Source organism: Bactrocera oleae, chromosome 3 (assembly GCF_042242935.1).
Source record: "Bactrocera oleae isolate idBacOlea1 chromosome 3, idBacOlea1, whole genome shotgun sequence".
Classification (NCBI taxonomy): domain Eukaryota; kingdom Metazoa; phylum Arthropoda; class Insecta; order Diptera; family Tephritidae; genus Bactrocera; species Bactrocera oleae.
Window position 1 is genome coordinate 58,328,836 of NC_091537.1, and position 21,476 is coordinate 58,350,311.

The 21,476-nt window shown below is 31.7% G+C and overlaps 1 protein-coding gene across 4 annotated transcripts; it reads right to left on the reverse strand.

The window, feature by feature from the left end:
• Positions 1 to 7,878: 7,878 nt before the first annotated feature.
• On the reverse strand, positions 7,879 to 17,164 carry Hacd2 (3-hydroxyacyl-CoA dehydratase 2). Of its 4 annotated transcripts, none has more exons than XM_070106675.1 (6): positions 17,130 to 17,164; positions 16,002 to 16,083; positions 15,828 to 15,944; positions 15,539 to 15,773; positions 8,719 to 9,064; positions 7,879 to 8,348 (listed from the first exon to the last, which is right to left on the reverse strand). In XM_070106675.1, the coding sequence occupies exons 1-6, from the start codon at positions 17,147 to 17,149 to the stop codon at positions 8,030 to 8,032; spliced, it is 1,119 nt and encodes a 372-aa protein (XP_069962776.1). In that variant the 5' UTR covers positions 17,150 to 17,164; the 3' UTR covers positions 7,879 to 8,029. The 4 variants fall into 4 exon arrangements, with proteins under 4 accessions (XP_069962776.1, XP_069962775.1, XP_014098393.1 ...); XM_070106674.1 differs by lacking the exon at positions 17,130 to 17,164 and adding an exon at positions 16,854 to 16,897; XM_014242918.3 differs by lacking the exon at positions 17,130 to 17,164 and adding an exon at positions 16,169 to 16,363.
• Between the last annotated feature and the right edge of the window lie 4,312 nt (positions 17,165 to 21,476).

Below are 21,476 nucleotides of genomic sequence, written 5' to 3' on the forward strand. Positions count from 1 at the left end.
TTTGGAACAATATACGTTGGGCAGAAGCGTACATGCTCTGAAACGTATAGCAAGATAATACGTTCTGAAAATCGCCGTTTTGACAGAAGAGCGTGTACCATTCCAAAGTTGTTCTATGATTACAAAAAATTAGAACTGCTACAAATTAAGAATAGTACATCCATTTGCCTTAGAAAGTTTTCAGGTCGCTACCGAGTTACGGCCCAAAATCTATTAAACGAAAACTTTGTTCAAAACTTGATTCAACACGATGATGGTCACAAGGTTTTGAAAGGCGTTAGATCCTCACCTGCGCACTGGAAAGCTGAGAAGAAAAAGGCAATCGCTATGATTCGCCAATTTGGGCTTCCAACCTTCTTTATCACGTTATCGGCTGCAGAATCTCAGTGGGTTGAGCTTTTGGTCATCCTCTTTAAAACTGTTGATTCTAAAGATATTTCGGAAGAGGAAGCCAACAGTTTAACAACCCAAGATAGATATCGCTTAATTCGGTCAGACGCGGTTACTTGTGCTAGATATTTTGACTACCGCTATCGACAAATTCTTAAGCTTTTTAAAGGTAACGCCGGCATTTTTGGAGAGCATTTTGTTACAAATTTCTACTGGAGAGTGGAGTTTCAACAGAGAGGTTCCCCGCATGTACATGGCATGTATTGGCTTAATAATTCTCAACCTTCAAGATCCTCAGACATTCCCTGATGTCATTAGTTTTATTGACAATTATATTTCTACCGATGGTTCGATCAGCCACTTAGAAAATTATTTGGGTTATCAAAAGCATAACCACAGTCGGTCTTGTACTAGGGAAATAAGAGGACAACAGTTTTGTCGTTTTGGTATACCATATCCACCAATGCCTTCAACGCAAATACTGTTACCTCTTACAGAAACAAGTCAAAATTCAGAAAGACACAAGGAAAACTTTTTCAAAATTCAAAACGTTTTAAATTCAAATATGACTACAGAAGACATTTCTAATTTAAACGATTTAGAACACTTCCTGTCTGATAGTAGAATAAATATGTCTTTTGATGACTATTTGTTAGCCCTTAGGTCAAGTTTAACAAAACCCAAAATTTTTCCAAAAAGAAAATTACAGGATCGTTTTATAAACGCTTATAATCCTCTGATTTTGGAACTCCATAGTGCAAATATGGATATCCAATATATACTGGATGCATGTGCTTGCTGTTCATATATAATTAATTACATTAACAAGTCTAACAGAGGAATTTCTAGGCTCTTAAATGAAGCTATATCAGAGGTAAATGCTGGAAATTATACTATTAAGCAAAAACTTAAACATATAGGTCACAAATTTATATCAGGCACAGAAATATCTGCACAAGAAGCAGTATATTGCTGCATTGGGCTCCATCTTTCGGAAGCAAGTAATGCAGAAATATTTATAAATACCTCTCGACCTGAGGAACGTGTTCGAATGGTAAAACCTAGAGCGGAACTTCAGAACCTTCCTTCAGGTTCGACTGAAATATTCGTAGCCGGTATTTTAGACCGTTATGTTCAAAGATCCGATCAGTTAGAAACTCTTTGATTAGCTGATTTTGCATCTAGGTATAAATATGTTAAATCTAGTAGAAGAGCACAAGATAGTGATCATGAAGAAGAAGAGAGGGAAGACGATAATTTACCAGAAAGCGGGGTTGTCATGCCTCTTAAAGACGGTAGCGGTTTTGTGAAAAAACGTACCAAACCTTGTATTATTCGGTATAGAAGGTTTAACCCAGATTTGTCAGAGTTGAGTATTTCCGCGAAATGTTAATGCTTTACTATCCGTGGCGGAATGAACAGCAAGATCTCATTGAAAACGATCATGAGCAGACTTGCATAACACATCGTATTATAATTGAGGAAAATCAAAGAAAATATGATGTTTTTGAGCAAAGAGAACTTGAAAATGTTCTAGAAAGTCTTTATAATGAAATAGACTTGGACGAAAGTGCTCAAAATGAACTACCTATCGTGGAAAATGAGTTCAGAGTGTTGGCACTTCCAGAAATAAACCCAAATATAAATTTGCTGGACTTGCATGGCGAAGATTCAACAGATAATGGCACTGAATCTGATTGCAATATTAGACTTATTAAACTACCCCCTTTAATTCCAGTTGAGGAATTATTTTCTTTAATTCAAAGTCTAAATACTAAGCAAAGAACCTATTTGACACATTTGATGCACCACCTAAAAACAAATCTCCCATTTTATGAGTTGATTGGCGGCGGTGCAGATGTAGGAAAGAGTCGTTGGATATCTGCAATATATCAAGCTCTTAACCATCGTTACAATTCTACACCTGGATCCAATCCAAGTCCCTCAAAGTTCTTCTTTGCGCACCTACGGTTAAAGCAGCATTCGGAATAGGAATGACCCTTCATTCAATATTCTCTTTACCTGTTAATCAGTTGAATAGAGAGTTGAGGCCACTTAGCAATGACACAGTGAATTCATTGTATTCCAGACTTATCGATTTAAAATTAATCATAATTGATGAAATATCAATGGTAGGTGCTCGTATGTTTAGCTCTGTTGATGCGAGATTAAAACAAATTTTCAAAACAGACAGCCCCTTCGGTGGTATACCGATCATAGTGTTTGGTGATTTGAAGCAACTCTCACCTGTTGGAGATAGGTGGATATTCTCTCTTAATCCCAATGATGCATACAGCACTTTAGTTGGTTCCCCTTTGTGGAAGTTATTTAAATACTTTGAATTAACAGAGATAATAAGACAACGGGAGGATCAGGTATTTGCAATTGCATTAAATCATATGGCATCTGGTACTATGACAAATGAGGACATATCACTCATTGAAACTCGAGTAGTTAATTTCGAAGAAGTTCCCGATGATGCCATACATTTATTTTGGTCCAATGAAGAGACAAATAATTTCAATGCCCTTAAGCTCAGTCGAATCCCAACAGAAGCTTTCCTTTCAACTGCAAAAGACTCAGTTAAAGGAATTGGTATAAATGAAAATGATAATATTTTGGAAAGAGTTAAACTTTTCAAAACTTCTGAAACGGAGGGACTGCCCTATGAATTGACACCAAAAACCTCCGCCAAATATATGATTACAGTGAACATAAACACGTGCGATGGCTTGGTTAATGGGGCAGCTGGACAGCTTATGCAAATTGATTTCCATTGTTCTTTTCCAACAATTCTGTGGATTAAATTTTTGGAACCTTCTGTTGGTTTGATAGCACGATCAAAAAAGCCTCATCCTCTAGAAAGTTCTGGGACACCAATTAAAAAAGTTCTAAAATCTTTTCAATATAAAAGAAATGAACAAATTTCAATTGAAAGAAATCAGTTTCCAGTTGTTCCGGCTGAGGGGATAACTATTCATAAAAGTCAGGGTGCCACATATAATAAAGTTGTAGTTTATACTCGACCCAGAATGCCTAGAGCTTCAATATATGTCGCTTGTAGTCGAACTACTTCTGCAGAAGGTCTATTTATCATAGGAAATTTTATTCCTCCTAACAAATTTTCTGAATCGGATCCCGGATTTAGGGAACTGAGGGAATTGAACACAAATAAAACTTTGACAACAAGTTTCAATTTTATGATTTCCCGAACATCAGGACATCAAATTTTATTCCATAATGTTTAGAGTCTTCACGCTCACATTAATGATATAAAAAGCGACTGTTTGATGCTATCTTCAGATATTTTATGTTTTGTAGAAACTTGGAGTTATCCTTGCGAAAGTTTTGATATAGCAGGATTTACTCCAATTAACGAGCTGAGGATAGATAGCACGGAAACAACCAACAGAAATAAACGGGGGATTATAATATATGCAAAGCATAATATTTCTTGCTCTATAGAATCAAAGGCTGTAAAGAAAATTTATTCAGGCCGCAAAGTTTTAGAAGCGGTTTTGTTTAAATGTTTCAATATTAATATTCTGGTTCTATATAGAAATTCAGCTTTCTCTGTCAGACAATTAATTGTAGAACTTCAGGAAGTCCTTACTTCTGAGTTAAGCAATCAAAATGTGCTAATTGTTGGAGATTTTCACATTTGTTTAATGTCTACAGGGACTGCAATAAGAAATCTGCTCCAAGAAAAAAACTTTAGTTCCCTGCTTGATGCAGGATATTCAACTACACCTGCCGATACACAAATTGATTTGGCATTTTCAAATATGGATCCTTCCCGTGTAAATGCAATTACTTTTGAGACAGTACACAGCTATCATGACAGTATTTGTGTCTCTATTTCGAACTAAAGTTTTCAGACTTAGTGCAATTGTTCATTTTTTTTTCCAAATATAATCGAATTGGAATGGTATAGGAATTTTGACAGTAGTTATTAAGACAATTTTAAGAAAAATATGTAAATAATCTAATTAAGAAAATTTAAATTATATATATAATTTGTTATTATATTATATATGACATTATTGTATAAATATATGATTGAAATAAAATAGTATAATGAAAAAAGAAATATAATTTGGATATATGTATAAGAATCTCTACAAAGATTTATGTTTAATATTGTAAATATTGTATACAAATTAATATAATAATATTATATCATTTTTAAAGTTGTTAATATTTATTATTTTTAAGCTAAACATGTATAATAATATCGATATAATAAATAAAAAATGTTATTCATTTTTCAAAAACGATTTCTTTTCATACTTCTCAATACAGTTGTAATGCATTCTATATAAAATCAATTATAAGCGTATACAAAAAGCACAAGAACGATTTCTCATAATTTGAGTAAATTTAGTTTACAAATTGCTCTAATTATTTTCACTGTGAGTGAAAAGTAAATATCTAAGGCAACAGTTCTTACTTCTAATTATTAAAATATAATATATAAAGAAGTCTCAAACGAATATACCATTTAACTTTGCGAGAGTATAAAATGTTCGGTTACATCCGAACTTAGCCCTTCCTTACTTGTTATTACTTGTTTATTTAGATTCGTACCACACAAGACAATAAAGGTAAATAAAATGCACTAATGTTTATTTAGACTCGTACCACACAAGACAATGAAGGTAAATAGAATACACTAATGAACCAAATTATATAGATACATAATACATATAATAAGTAAGTTAGGATGAAAATATCAAAATACACTGCGAACTGTGGTTTAATGTGCCATTCCCTCTCTTATACACACTCACATAGGACAGCACCCTGTTAATGACCAATTACCATTAATAGGATTTAGATCTGGAGGAGCTATTTACTTCGATCTCTTGCTTCTGACTAAAACAATAATAATAAAATGTCGAAACATGATTTAAATTTGAATTTAGACACCAAGAATACAATGTCTTCAAGTAAATTTCTTATATATTAGCAACGCCTTTTTCCGCACCCAGATAAGGTAGACCTATTTACAAACTGATAGGCGGTTAAACCGTTCTAAACCAGTAGTGATTTAATCTCATAAGACGAGATCGCTTTGAATGCCGTTTGACTATCGCTAAGTAAGGAATATTGGTCATTGCTCACCGACTTTGTACATAAATGTCTTTATGTAAATTGTACATGTGGAATTTGTTCGCCCTTGGCCTTCATTTTTTGGGACTATACCTCTGCCATACCATTTTAAAGAGTGTTTTGTGGTTTGTTTAATCCTAATTTGAAGAGGTGTGAGAACCATGATGACCTTCAGCGCTGCCGTCTGGCACGTACGCAATGCAAGCAAGCAAGACTTTGCAATTTCGAAAGTTGTAGCCCCACAGAAGTCAGTTAGACTCTCCACCCAAAGTGACTGATCTTACAACCACCTAATGACTCCTGTCATTAGTGCTTTCGGGACTTTAAATTTAATTAATTCCAGGTGCTTATTCCACCAAAGGGGAAATCCAGTGTAAAGACTATATTGACCTCATTTGTCATGGTTATTTCTCTGCCACCTAGATTTATGGTCCTTAATGCCGGCAGGAATCTTCTTCTGGTGAAAGTGACCATGGTCGTTTTTGACGGACCGATTTTTAGTTCTACTTTATACACCATCCCTTTGCCAGACCTAAACTGCTTTGCACAATGTTAGAATCATGGAAAGTCAAAGCGTTCATTTTGACTTACCCTATTTTTGCCTCACTTCGATATCAAAGTTTGAAAAGTCTAGAAACGTGAGAAAAGTTTTATGTAAATCAGTATAAAAACACATGATATTAGATTAGAACAAGTAAGGAAGGGCTAAGTTCGGATGTAACCGAACATTTTATACTCTCGCAAAGTCAAATCGTATACTCGTTTGTGGATTGACCGATATTTTCGCTAGAAGGTCAACTATAGGCACTGTGGTCCACATATTCAGTATCTAGGGGCTTGAACAGTTTTGGTTCGATTTAGACAATTTTTGGTCACAAGGTGGCATACTTTAATCGCATTATTCACGCAAAGTTTTCTCCCGATACAGTCATTGTTGCCTGATTTCCATAGTGGAAAGTGAAAGAATCAGATGGAATTTAAAATGGTGTTATATGGGAAGTAGGCGTGATTGTAGTCCAATTTCGCCCATTTTTGCACTATAAGATAGAGATATGAAAAGAATGTACCGAATTTGGTTGAAATCGGTTAAGCAGATCCCAAGATATGGGTTTTCACCTAGAAGTGGGCGGTGCCACGCCCACTGTGTAATTTTGAACGCGGTTCCTATAAAGTCATCTCATACCATCCCAGATAATATTTAATGTCTCTGGCGTGTTAAGTGCTTGATTTATCGCGCTTTTAGAAGTTTTTAACAGTACCGTTATATGGGAAGTGGGCGGAGTTGCCACCCGATTTCAGCCATTTTCACACTGTAGATAGAGGTTCTAAAATTTTGTTATTGTAGCATTAGCGGTTTAGGAGATATGCACATTAAACCTATTAGGGGCGGGACCAAGCCCACTTAAAAAAAAAATTTTAACTGCAGATGCCCCTCCCTATTGTGATCCTGTATACCAAATAAGAGTCTTGTATCTTGGTGTGCTTAGTTATGGCAATTTATTTGTTTTTGAATAATGGCGTTTTGTGGGCGTGGTAGTGGTCCGATTACGCCCAACTGCAATACCAATCGTCTCACGGTACCAAGAAACATGTCTACCAAGTTTCATAAAGATATCTCAATTTTTACTCAAGTTAAAGCTTGCACGGACGGACAGACAGTCACCCGGATTTCAACTCGCTTCTTCATCCTGATCATTTATATATATATAACCCTATATCTAAGTCGTTTAGTTTTAGGTGATACAAACAACCGTTAGGTGAACAAAACTATTATACTCTGTAGCAACAGGTTGCGAGAGTATAAAAAAAAACCTAAAAAAGTAAATTGATTTTGTCGTTTTAATATATTGAGTTTTAAAACAAATAAACAATTTACTATCTGTTAGAATGTGTACACTTTAGTAGTAGATCTCGTAGATAAAATATCTTAACCAGATTTTGATATCAAAGTTAAGTCCTTAGATATACATATGTATGTAAATAGGCGTTTGCGTTCACGAATCTGATTATATTTATCTGCTAGAATAGCACACCAATCTTTTAACGATTTACATCCAAAGCATCTTTATTCTCTCAATTTGCTCTACTTTAATGGTTCTTTCTGATTGCGATCATACTAAACTACTATTAGTTTAAAAATATGGACAGAAAAAAGTAAAAGGAGATTCGATTCAACAAAAAAATGTCAAATTTAAGTACAGTATGTTCTGAATATTTTATGTGATTAATAGCTGCGATTTCGCTATCCAAATATTTTAGTGACTTTAGCGCACTTTACTAAAGACGTTGTGTTTGTAATCAATACCTAACTATATTTAAGTATATTCAACTAAAGACTGATATTCTACCAATTATACCGAAAATCAAAAGAATAAATTTTAAACATGAGTCTTTTTTGTTTAATCAAATCAGTTAAATCTATGGGCATATTATATATATTATAATATTTATTTCTTACATATGCAGAGTTTATACTAGAATGAAACTGCGCGGAATTCTATAGAACACAGCCATGCCACAATATTAATTAACCTGAGTTGGCGTGTTTTCCACTCAATTTCTTGGCACGTGTCTTTGCCATATGAGACATAACTAAATAAGTTCCCGGCAGGATCAAGAACAGCAAATAAATCTTCATAAATGCAGGCATATTAAAATATAAGTTTAATTTGTTAGGAAATTCCACAGACAACTTTTTCGTTTCTTCAAAATAGGGTAGATTACGGATAATTATTATACCTTCGCATAATATTCCCATAGGGTACAATGGTATCCAAATACTATAACGCAGCCATGTGAGAAGAAAAATTTCGCATTTGAAAAGTTGAGTTAAGTAGTATGGATATCTGAAAAACAGAATAAACAGTAAAGTTAGTATATTCGGCTAAAAAGTAAAAGAAATGCGATAATCAATATCAATAAATCTATTTTGTCCAAAAAACTACTATGACTAGAGAGTAGGTTATATTTATTAACTATGGACCCATACAAAAGTGACGTTAAGGTACAATTTGATATCAGATTAGTTCAAATATTTTAATCAATTGATAAAACATAATGTTTTGAAAATAAATGTTTATAAATATGCAGATCGTGCATAACAATTGTAAAATGTAGTAAAAGGGAAATATGTGGTCTACAACGTAATTCACACTTACTTACTACTGCAGTAATATTCCGCAAATATTTAGGATCTACAATTAATCGCGCTCTTACCGAATTATTTCGATACAGGACCATATCGTAAACACATAAAAAATTACGGGTTTCGTTTGCATACGCTCCTCTAGCTCCACCATGACAAAGAGTATAAAATTTCGTCCCATAACTTGAAAAAATGGCATCAAAGCACCACCTTTTGTGTATCCAAAAATGGGATGAAGCACCTCAAGATATTGCAACAGCTGACAAAATTTCATTGCCTTTCCTACAGACTCATATGTTTTAGGCATCGACATTATACCATCGCGGTAATATAGAACGCCCATCACGATTAATATGTAAAGATATCCAATAAATTGGAACAAATTATAAAATATTAAATACACTTTTTTGGCGCTTTCTGAAATTGAATAAAAATTTTACATGTAGACTGGTATTGTAAATAATTAAGAGCACAAAGATACTTTTTTTGAACACGATGACAAAAAAATGTGTACGTGTCTTAAAGGACGTTTCTCAAATTAGTACTTATGTATTAACGACACCGCAGCAAAAACTAAATGATTATCAGGTGTAGACAATCTCAACCTAACACACATGTATGTCATGTATGGCCTTTTTTAGAACGCCTTTTGGTATTAGCGGCCTTCGGTCGCGTTAATACGTAAGTAAGTAAATTGTAATAAGTATAAATATTATGAACACAAAAATAACGTACGCTCACGTAACTTATTATTTATCTACAAACATTGTCAGTTTAGGATATGAATTATTATTCGCATATTTAATGAATCGGGAAAATTATTTCTGTATATTTGTTTTATATTAATTTTATCTTTATTTCAAGATTTACATGGGACACATGTACATGGGTGTTATATTTTTAAAAATATTTAAATTTTTTTTTTATTTTTTGCATATTTTCAGTCTATGGAGAATACTTTTAAGAATACCATACCTAAATTTTAAATTAATATTTTATTATAAACAGCTGTTGGGTCACCGATTGAGAACCACTGCATTATACGGTCATATGTTTTATATATTTTTGCTATTTATTGTTCTTTATTTATTTGGCTAAAATATTCAAGGGCAAGCATTAGAAGTCATTCACCTCAATGCAGTTAATAATTGTATTTGTATTGTGTACATACTTACATATTTATTTGCTTGCTTGCTCTTGCTTTGTACATTTATGCTACCGCTATGTTTTCGTCCACGCAATTATATGAATTTGTTTGTGCACATTAGCTAGTCCCATTAAACATGTAATAAGCTTAATATGTAAGCAGCCTCTTGCAATGCTGCGTTCTCATTTTTTATACGAAGGAGCAATAGAGTAAAGTATGTACTTGGGTTATTCTCCTTTTATGAACTGTTAACTTTATATAACTTACATACTTTTGTATATATGCACTGATAGAAAACGAAACTATGTACTTAGCGGAAATTATGTATTGAACGGTATTGCAATATTGCTTAGAATATTATTTAAAGAGAAGAATTTTGCGAATAAAGTTAGTCTAATAGCTGACCACAAATAGCATCATTACTCGGCCCTATGTATTTTATCGCTGTTACAACTTCGCCTAAACTTTTCGCTTTTTCGATATTTGCGCGGTTACAAAAAAAGCTTTGTAGCCCTACAACAGCATTTTTTTCAACCAAAGGTCTTTGTACGGGTGATTTTACATTACCCATCACATTATGATTTATGCATTTTGAGTATAATCTTTATTATTTATTTCTTTTGACATAACATGTAGATATGGCAACACTCAGTATTAGTTAGCTTGCGACCCTTTTGTTATTGTATGATTTAATATGGCATGATTACGATTTCTTGGGCAATCTGATAGCATGGAAGGATAGATGAGGTCCTCAGGATTAAAAAATGTAAACACATACATATACCCGCCTCAGACTTATTGTTTTCGAAATATTTGTGTTTAAAGTTCATAAATTGTAAAAGTAATGAACGCTATTTCACATTTTGCAAATATTCTTTTGCGTCGAACTTCTTTCTGCGAAAACCTTTCTGCACTGGCGGCAGCGCTTCAAAAAAATTACCCTAGTTCGTCCAATACCGGGGTGTTCATGATTCTTTCGCGTCGAACTCCTTTCTGCAATTCTCTTGAAACTGTGAGTGTGCCAAGTAATTTTTAAAGTATTTATATTTTCTTAAAAAAACGCATAATAAATCTATATTTTGGATATATTTCAAACAACACCTGCAACAGCATCACGTTCTACTGACGCTTTTTGCCCTCATTTTTGCCTTTCTATCAGTAAATATGCAACACATTTGATCAATTTCGATATTTTGTAGTAGTTAAAAAATGAACTTGAATATATTTAAAATATTCTTAAAATAACTCAAAATCACAGTCGAATACACTTATTTGGATTAATAGTTGGATTTTAGCTTTAAGCATTTACATTATGAACAAGTAAGTAAGGCGGTTGTAACCAAACATTTTATACTCTCGCAAAGTCAAACGGTATACTCGTTTTAGATTTCTTTGTGGATCTTGCCGCCTTGTTCTATGTTGGCCGATATTTTCGGTAAAAAGTCAACTATAGGCACTGGGGTCCACATATTCCGTACCTAGGGGCTTGAACAGTTTTGGTTCAATTAAGATAATTTTTGGTAAAAAAGTGGCATACATTAAACGTATTATTCACGCAAAGTTTTACGCCGATATAATCATTGTAGCTTGATTTGCATACTGGAAAGTGAAAATATCAGATGGAATTTAAAATGATGTTATATGGGAAAAAGGCGTGGTTGTAATCCGATTTCGCCCATTATCGTACTATAACATAAAAATATGAGAAGAATGTTATTTATAGAATTTGAAATCGGTTAAGCAGATCCCAAGATATGGGTTTTCACCTAAAAGTGGCGGTGCCACGCACCCTATCTAATTTTGGAACGTGGTTCCTATAAAAATCATCTTATACCATCCCAGAGATAAAATTTAATGTCTCTGGCTTGTTTAGTGCTTGATTTATCACGCTTTTAGTAAATCACACCGTCGATAGAAATGCTAAAAACATTTGTTCCCAGTGAATTTTGTTATTATAGCTTCAGTGGTATAGGATATATGCACATTACACTTATTAGGGAGCGGGACCACGCTCACTTTAAAAAAAAATTTAACTGCAGATGTCCCTTACTAATGTGATCCTCAAATAAGAGTCTTGTATATTGTTGTGGAGCTTAGTTATGGCAATTTATTTGTTTTTTATTAATGGCGTTTTGTGGGCGTGGCAGTGGTCCGATTACGCCCATCTGCAATACCAACCGTCTTACGGTACCAAGAAACATGTGTACCAAGTTTCATAAAGATATATCAATTTTTACGCAAGTTACAGCTTGCACAGACGGATGGACAGACAGTCACCCGGATTTCAACACGTCTCTTCATCCTGATCATTTATATATACATAACCCTATATCTAACTCTGCAACAAGTTGCGAGAGTATAAAAATTATAACTAAAAAACTAAATGTGTGAAAAATCGTGTATACAAACAGAACAATGGCAACATTGGTGAAATGAGAACAAAAGAGAATTTCTGCGCTGCAACTACGGGCATAACTTTTGACAAATTTGGTTTGATACGGGCGGTAAGTACGGAAGGGAGGAATGTCGGTGACTGTTTGTGCTATTAGGCGTGACCTCCTTCATCCGTCCGTACCAGCAGATCGCGGAGCCAAAAAAAATGGTAAATTTGCTATAAATAGAAATGAACAAAGAGTTTAATATTGAATCAAAGATATTTCTTCAATAATTAATACAAAATAAATATGAAGAAACAATTAAGTAAAGTGTTAATGTATGCAAAGTGCATAATAGACGTGTAAAATTCATTACAAAATTCAAAAATTACATATTTAAAATTGTTAAATTTATGAATTTTAATATATATATATATATATATATATATATATTCTTATTTTTATCGTAGTTGTTGTACTTGTTTACTAATTTTCAATTTCGTCATGGAGTGCGACAAGGGCAAAGGCATATAATATATACGCAAAGAGACTGGCTTAAGGATGGAGATAATTATTCCACTTAGGAGTGAAATGCGATGGAGTGAGCTAATATAATATAACCTAAAAGTATTGAATGAAACGTAAGTATATACGATTTGTATATGATAACTGTTTAACTTAAATATATACATAACATGGATTGTGCGATGAAAGAGATAGAGTAGTAAAGAACAACTATTTTAAAGATTGGAATTGAAACAGCATTAGTAAGAAATGAAAATGAACCAAAAAATTTACTTGAGGCTGTTGAGAATAGATTTACAAATCGAATGGATGAAATGAACAAGGTACAAGACTTAAAGGATGAATGTTAATCCAAATCGCTTAAGTATTGCAAACATAGAAAAAAGAAAAGGGGAAACAAGGTTGGATAGAGGAGATTCTCCAGATAAAGAATATATATCTTACAAAGCTGAATGTAGAAACGAAGAGACCTGTTTAAAATGCTACTGAAAACATTCCACAAAATCATGTACTGAACAAATGACAAAGAAATGCATAAGTTGTATTCGTGCCAACATGAACCTGGATAGTTACCATGAGACCACAAATAAATTATATCTAGTCTATATGAACAAAATTGAAAGTAACAAGTAGAAAATCGGATCTAGCAACCAAAGCGAGCACTAGGAATATACAGGATTTTATACAAAAATTTTGCACAACTTCAAATACTGGTAGAGAACAATGATTTTGACTTTATTTCACTAAAGGAAAGTCATTTTGGCGAGAATAATTTTGAGAATAAAATATTTCTTGAGAAATACAATAATAGCAACTGTCTCTCAAACTCATCCAGAACAACACAATCATACTATAAAAGAAAACAATTGGAAAGTTAGAGAAATAGCAGAAAAACGTTGTACCTAGCGGCTAGCATGTAAATGTATTGATGGTGGAAATGAGGCAACATTGGTAGTGCTGTGTGGATCACCAAAAAGTTCTAGAAAAGAGTTTTGCGAATTCTTCAGGGAAAATATAGAAGAACTGACCGAAGTATGCGATAAATTGGTATTATTGGGAGATTTGAGTAAAAAAAAATTAGAGTATATATGAAATGACAAAGGATTGAAACAAAAAATGCAATAATATTCAAGAACAATTATTGATTATGTGGTTATATTGTGTTAGCAAGTCAAGTTGATGAAAATTTTCAAATTTCAGACCATGAGACAATTAAAATAAAATTATCAGTTAATAATCCGAAAAGTAGGTCACTAATAAACGAAAAAGTATATTCGTTCCAGTATAATAAAGAAAATTTTAAGAAAAACCTTTATAAAAAAACATATGGAAATGAAAAAGGACGATCCATTCAATATAACGTGAAAAAAATGCAAACGAGTTTGAAGGAAGTATTAACAAGTCATACAAGGTATAGAATAGGCAGATATGGTAACACAAATAGGTGGTTTAATAAAAGTTTAAAAATATAATATCTAAAAACAAAAAGATTAACATATCAAGTTGTAAAATTTTAAAATACTAGTGAAAAATGGGAAGTGTATATTTCTAAATTAGAAATAAATATAAAATAATGCAAAACATAAATATATACGTAAGTAATAATATAATTAATACAGAGGGACAAAAACATATGTGGAAAAAAAGAAAAGAACTAGTTTCATGTGAGGAAACCTTAGAAATAGATTCGGTAGAGTTTGATGGAGTGGAATTAAGTAATTTCGAACAAATTTAATGAATATTTTATTAAAATTATTGAAGAAATCAGTGAATCAATAGAGTACATATGTTCAATATAGTAACCATATTAAAAATATAAGCAGCGAATTTAACTTTAGAGAAATTACGTTAGATGACCTGTATAATGTATGTATGAATATTAAAAATAAGCCAGATTTTGATGAAATTCATAAGGGAAAGTTGATAGATAATTACGAAAAAATTGGATATAGTCAATTACATTTGAATAATAATTCGCTTACGAAAGGAGTTTTTTCTCAATGGTTGAAAGACTTTAGACCCATCAATACGTTAAAAATCGGGCTTCAGCAGCAATAAATTATATTATTGATGAATGGAAGTCAAGTGAGACACGAACAAAAATTATCGCAGTCTTTTTGGACTTTTGGAAATGAAATGAGTAAATATGGGATTCGAGGAGTAGAAATTGACTGGTTCAAGTCATATCTTGAAAATAGATGCCAAAGAACACTGAGGAAGGGTGAAAAAAGAAGTATCACAAGGTCACGGACCAAGATATTTTTATTCTTAGGTCAAAAACTGCAACCTCGACAAAATTCGTAAAAAAAAAAACAAAACAAAAAAAATTAAATTGACATTTGTTTCTCCCGCTACCTGGGTCAGCTTTAAAATACCATCCCAGGATTTCAGGGTATAATCTTTCTTTTCGTTCGTTTGCTAAATATATTAGTAACACGGCTATTTTCAGTATGCAACCGTTTTGTTATTGTGTGAATAAATAAAATTGAAATAAAAGTTCAACATTGAATATAAGCTATTTTTACACTATATAGTGTGAAATAAATGTGCAGAAACGAATTAGTGTAGTGTTAGTAGATATAAAAGCGTAAAATATAAGTGTAAAATCCATCTTAAATCGAAAAAATACGTACATCAAATAGTTGAAATTTTCAACTTTAAACGCATGTATACCGAAAACTATAAGTTCCCCGCTATATCTATATATTCTTGATCTAGAGAACATCCTCTATCCCCCCATACCCATTTTATCCCCGAAATCCTGGGATGGTATTCTAAAGTTTTTCCCACTACTTCAACATAATAATACAAATAAAGGAAATAAGAAACTACAAGTATAACAACCTTTTAAGTACCCCAATTCTTCTTTCTGTACTCTGACAAACTCTTTAGAATAGTCCTCCATAATATTGCGGGGCTTTTCATCGTCAATCATTTCGTCTTCGGTTCGCCAACGATCAAAATCTATTCTCAACCAATGTGGTTTTTGAGGTGCGGCAATTAACCGAGGCCACCATTTATATTCATATTTTTTAATGACGAATTCCACTTTGTTGTCCGTAATACGATAGCTACATTGCTAAATAAATAAAAAATAATGAATGCACGATTGTGTTACCCATATTTAACATACCTCTTTATAAATAGAATCATAAAAATGTAAATCGAATTTGTACTCATTGAATCCGCATGCTCCATATCCTTTAGAAGAAAATTTAAGATACTTTTCCGTGGCGTTAAACAATGCTGCCTGAAGTATATTTTATATTGATTTTTCACTTTATCTTATACTTAAGCTTTAACTTACGTTTGCATCTTTCAAATCTACTTTTAATGTTATTTGTTCCCTTGTCTGTGCCCAAAACACTAATGGATGTAGAGCATTTGTACTAAAAGATATACATACATATGTTTTATTTTTTTTTTAAATAAGTTTATTACACATTGTGTAATACACAAAGCAACTATCCTTACGTCTTTATCATTTTGTAACATTGATAAAATTATCCGAAACTCCTCTCTTTGCTTTCTGAGAGAGCTCATGAACTTTCAGTGCTGCCAAGAAAAACCACGAGTTCATAAGAAAGAGCGGGTATTTTGTCGCAGAGTATTGATTTGCTTAGCAGTACCAATTGTGAACGTATATACATATTTTGGTTAGAATTCCCAGCATATGTTATGTAAACTTTGACTTCCGAATAAATGATCAAAAGATATTTATTTATGGAAAAGAAAGAGAAAAAAGAGAAAAAAGAAATAAGGTTCATGTTTAGGTTATTTAAAACTTGTAGGTCTTTGAAATAATAAAATATTTTGTTAAATATAGTTTCAAACGTTAATTTTGAAAAATATACATTTACATATAATTAGACGTCGTAAAGAATATCTAGCTTGGTAAACTAATTTTAATTATGTATATTTTTCTGTAAAATGGAAACCGAAAAATACCCAAGAAATACATTAAAAAATCTTAAAACTTATTTCTTTCCTTAGTGGCACCACTATCAAATGTTATAAAAAATGTGGACTGTGACAGCGCTCTCTCGAATCAAAGAGTTGAATCATTTTATCCATGTTCAAAACACTGAAGGCATTGTATAATTCTACAAGTAACCAAAAAATCAGTTTTTTCCTATGTGTGTAACACAGCTGAGATCACCTGATTGAAATCTGCCTTTTTCGACACATTGATGTAAATAAAAGAAATGTAACTTAATCACTTTTTTGTGCACGGGTATTTGTAATGGAAAACATTAATGAAAACTTTCAAAAATATTTGGTAAATGTATAGTTTAGGTCCCCCAACTAAGGGGACCTCAAAAATTAATTTTAAAAGATTACAAGCCCGTGGAGAGTGAATTTTTCAAAAATTTATGTATATATTTACATATATATTTAACGCCCTTTGCAATTCAAATCACTTAGTTGTAATTACCAGTTCATCGGGCTTAACATTATCTTGTGAAAAAAAAAATACTGAAGAAATGAAGAAGAATATATAAAGATATAGCCGCGGGAAACTTATAGTTTTCAAAATATTTACGTTTAAAGTTGAAAATTTCAACTATTTTAAGTACACATTAAAAAGAGAGATTATACCCTAGATACAGGAATCAAAATTGTTGATTGACACTAAGAAGTCTTTTAGTTTCCTACATTTGATAAACCCCAGTATTGGACTGACCAGGGTTATATTTTTATTATCCCCGAAAGCCTGGGTTGCCATACAAAAGTTTCCTTTTCCATTACAAATACCCGTTCACAAAATAGTTTATAACTACACTCTTTTTATATACATCTCTGTGTCATAAAAGGCAGATTTCGATTCAGTAATCTCAGCTGTCTTATATACATAGCAAAACAACTGATTCTTTGGTTACTTGTAGGATTATAATCCAATACATTGTATACAATGAACTCAAGTGTCAGTTACAAAATAACGATTTATCTAGAACATTGTATAAGCGTTTTCATAACAATTATAACTCGAAAAGATGTATATATAAAATCAGGTACATGAATCAGGTTCATGAATATTAATGACATATTGAAATATGCAACTTGATTTGAACAAAAACGAAAATAAATATATAAAAATCAGGACCAATAACAATAATTAAACAATCTACTAAGTAATAAATAATTTTTACAAAATATTCTAAATCACCGTTACACAATAATATATTTGATAAAATTGTAAACATTTAACAATATTTCCATACAATTAATAATAATTTTAATAATACTATGTTAATTTAATCTTTAGGATTTACAACAACAGAAAAATATTGTAATATGTAATAAAAACATTCTTAAAGTTATAAATTTTAAAACATAACACGGCAACACTAGCAGATTTGTGTCATTTGGACGTTTTAGTAGTAGAATATTGGTTGGTAACCCGTACTAAGTGTGACTTTAGTAGTACAATATAAGTAGGCAACCCGTACTACCCGTTCCCGTAAGTGTGATTTTAGTAATATAATTTTTTAGGCAACGCGTACCAGTGGGACATTTTGCGTGTGTTTAGTGAAAATCTTAAGATTGGTGGCTTGTAGATTTATACAATGGTCTAGAAATCCTTTACAATATTCCGTTCGTAACAAAGTTTACATTACGTCAGCAACGTCAGCGGCAACAGATGTTGTCTGGATAATTTATTGCTAACGATATTGTCAAAGAAGACTACATATTGATGATTCTTAAAAATCGCTGTCTATTATATTATATTTATTTTTATGATAACTATTGCAATAAACTGTGATATTGGTTATTTGTTAGTTTTGTTTTGTATTTAATAAAATATGACTGTATCATATGGCAATATCTGGTTAGCAACTATCTGTCAGTTAAGTTCTGGTAAACTTTACCGAAAGAAGTAGTGTTGGCTAATTTCTAACCAGAACAGGAAATAACAGTTGTCAGCTGTAAAATCTATAGAAAAAATCAGCTGAATAGGCGGGAACTCTTTTATCACTAATTTTAATTAATTAATTATTATGTATATTTGCATTATTTGCATATATGCATATTACAAACAAAAACCGAGTAATAAAATTTAAATTTTCGATCATAATGTAAATATTCCTTTGAAGCAGTGAAAGGAATTTCTGAGTGAAAAAGAATGCCGAATTGCGTAGCAGAGAGCTGTTACAAAAATAACACAATGCGTGCCACCCGAGCACAAACGGCACAGTCCCTTCGAATTGTACGTACATGGCTCATAACATTAACACAGTTTTTGCATGTTCACACTGAAAGTTTTATGAACTGTTTTCCCCACGCATTCATAATAATCAAACTATCTGTAGGTAAACTAACCACAACTTTGTTAAAGTTGGTAAGTAGTTTGGTCAGTTAAAGCCATCCTCCAGCTATCAGAGGTTCAGGACAATAATAACCGAGTATTGGGAAAACTGCTGATAATAATTAGATACTTCAAGTTTACTCCAAAATATATTTACGTATCCATCGTGTCAAACATTTGAACTTGCGGCTTTGCTTTTTGTCAACTTGTTTCTTCCTCCTTTCGAAGTTGCTTTCACTATTATATATTATAGTTATACGGTAAGCAACCTATCGGTTAAGTCACCGGTTAATTACAAAACACAGCTATCTGTTATCATTATTTTACATTATCACTAATTAATGCATTAGTTGTTCGATAGGTTGTTTTTGTTCCAGCCTAAGGAAATAAGTAGCCATTTCTCCTCTTTTACTACACGTCGTCTAATTCGCCAACTATTTTGGAAAACTGTCTGTTACTCATTGGTTAACGGCGTCCTATTCATTGGCTATTTGTTTGGTTAGCCATCTGTTACTGAAAATAGTTTGTTTGGTTATTGCTATGGTTACCTATAAGTTACAGAAAACTGGTTCATAGGTTACTTTGTTGGTTAGCCATTGGTTTCAGAAAACTAGTGCATCAGCTCGTCATTTGCTACGGGTTATTTGTTTGGTTATTCTTTAGTTACCACTGTCATACGTGTTGCTTACCTTTTTCCTTATAAATAAACCAATTAAATTCTTATTTTATATTATTACTTTTTAATTTATATGTTTATACATTATGGTTCCATTTTGGCTTCCTATTTTTACAAACCTAAAGTAATTATTTTAGGATGTGTTTCAATTTTTAGCATTTATATATACATGTATGCATATATGTACATACAAATTTTCTTTCTTACAATAATTTTTACACATATTTAGTATTTATTTTAGATTAGCTTTTAATTATTAGCATTTTTAGATATATACATTACAAACTAAATTTTCTTTCTTATAATCATTTTTTGGCTAACATTTATATATATATATACTATATAATAATTATTTTTTGTTGAAAATGTTATATATTGGTTAGAGATAGTTAATCTTAATTGATAAACTTTAAATAATTTACAATAATAATTAATAATAGGTACACTAATTCTTAATATTCGTACATTATGTACATACATGTATGCTAATCAAACATTAATAATTTTAATTAATTAATTTAGTTTTTAATACTAATAGCTAACTTAAATTTTATATTTTAAAAACTAAAATGGTGATATTGAAGTCCAGGTTGAGAAATTTCCAATGACATTGGCAAATATCTTAAATGAATAAAAAATAATTAAAAATTATTTTATTTAGTATTTGTTAAAGTAAATTATATTTTTCACTATATTTTAAAAATAAATTCATGCAAGTTTGTACACATTTCATATAAGAAGTTGAGGGCTACAATATTTAACATGGTACTTAACATAGATATGTTATCTACAGTGGTTACCTTGGCTACATGTTAAGAAACGTCAAATATTCTATTGAAATTTTTAAATAAAAAGCCTTTGTTTAGTTCCCGTATAATTTTGTTTGTCATATCTAACCAAATAAAAGGTTAATAGAGGAAATTTTCTACTTTCAATTTTGTGCTAAAATGAACCAGAATTATTTATTTATATTTATTTTATTGCGAAATGCTTGTCGGCAAAGTCGTCATTTGGTTTTGTTCAACAACACAATGTCCGCGCGAACTCGCCGTTATTTCGTTGGCTTGCCACCATACACAAAGGCGTTTCACTGAGGGCTCATAGTATATTATTATGTTGCTTAATTTGTATTGAAAAATATTGATGCATAAATGACTTATTTTCATAATATAATAATAATATACGTACAAATATAAATAAACATAAATTCATACTTACATTCGTTTTTAAAATAAATTCGATTAATAAAAATATATCTGCGTACGTGTATTTAAGAATGACTGTGTGATTGTCACATTTGTGTAAATTGGCGTAATAAAGCGTATATTCAATAAACCTTAACATATGAACATATTTTCCTGAAATATTTTAATTATCTCTGACAGTAAAATATGCTATTTAAGTAATTGAATTGAGATATGCTAATTAATTCCAATTAATAAAGTAAAAAAATTAAATAAAATTTTAATTTTATGTATTTTACGATTCGAACGTATATGCTCGTATTCGGATTGAGCTTAACTCCTTCACGCTTACGACCTAAGCCACTATATAAATGGAAACGCGACCGCTTAGCCAGTTTTATTATTATCATTTGTTCAATAAGTATTATATATTGCTTACGCAAAGCACATACAAAAGTTTGAAAAATTGCATATCAAAGGTTATTTTATTATGAATTCTGGGGTTTTTGCCAGTAGTCCTCCTTGTTAATTCAAAAGGCTTTTCACAATTATAAATTTTCGTCAAATCATTGAAATTGAAAACACAAATCTAAATAGGTATGCGCACCGATTTTT

Coding starts and splice junctions, on each gene's coding strand:
- Hacd2 (XM_070106674.1), bottom strand. CDS start 16,882: ATGTGTCGAAAAAGGCAGATTTCAATCAG. Junction 15,774..15,827: donor ATGATTCTATTTATAAAGAG/GTATGTTAAATA, acceptor TTATTTATTTAG/CAATGTAGCTATCGTATTAC. Junction 9,065..15,538: donor AGAATTGGGGTACTTAAAAG/GTTGTTATACTT, acceptor ATTCAATTTCAG/AAAGCGCCAAAAAAGTGTAT.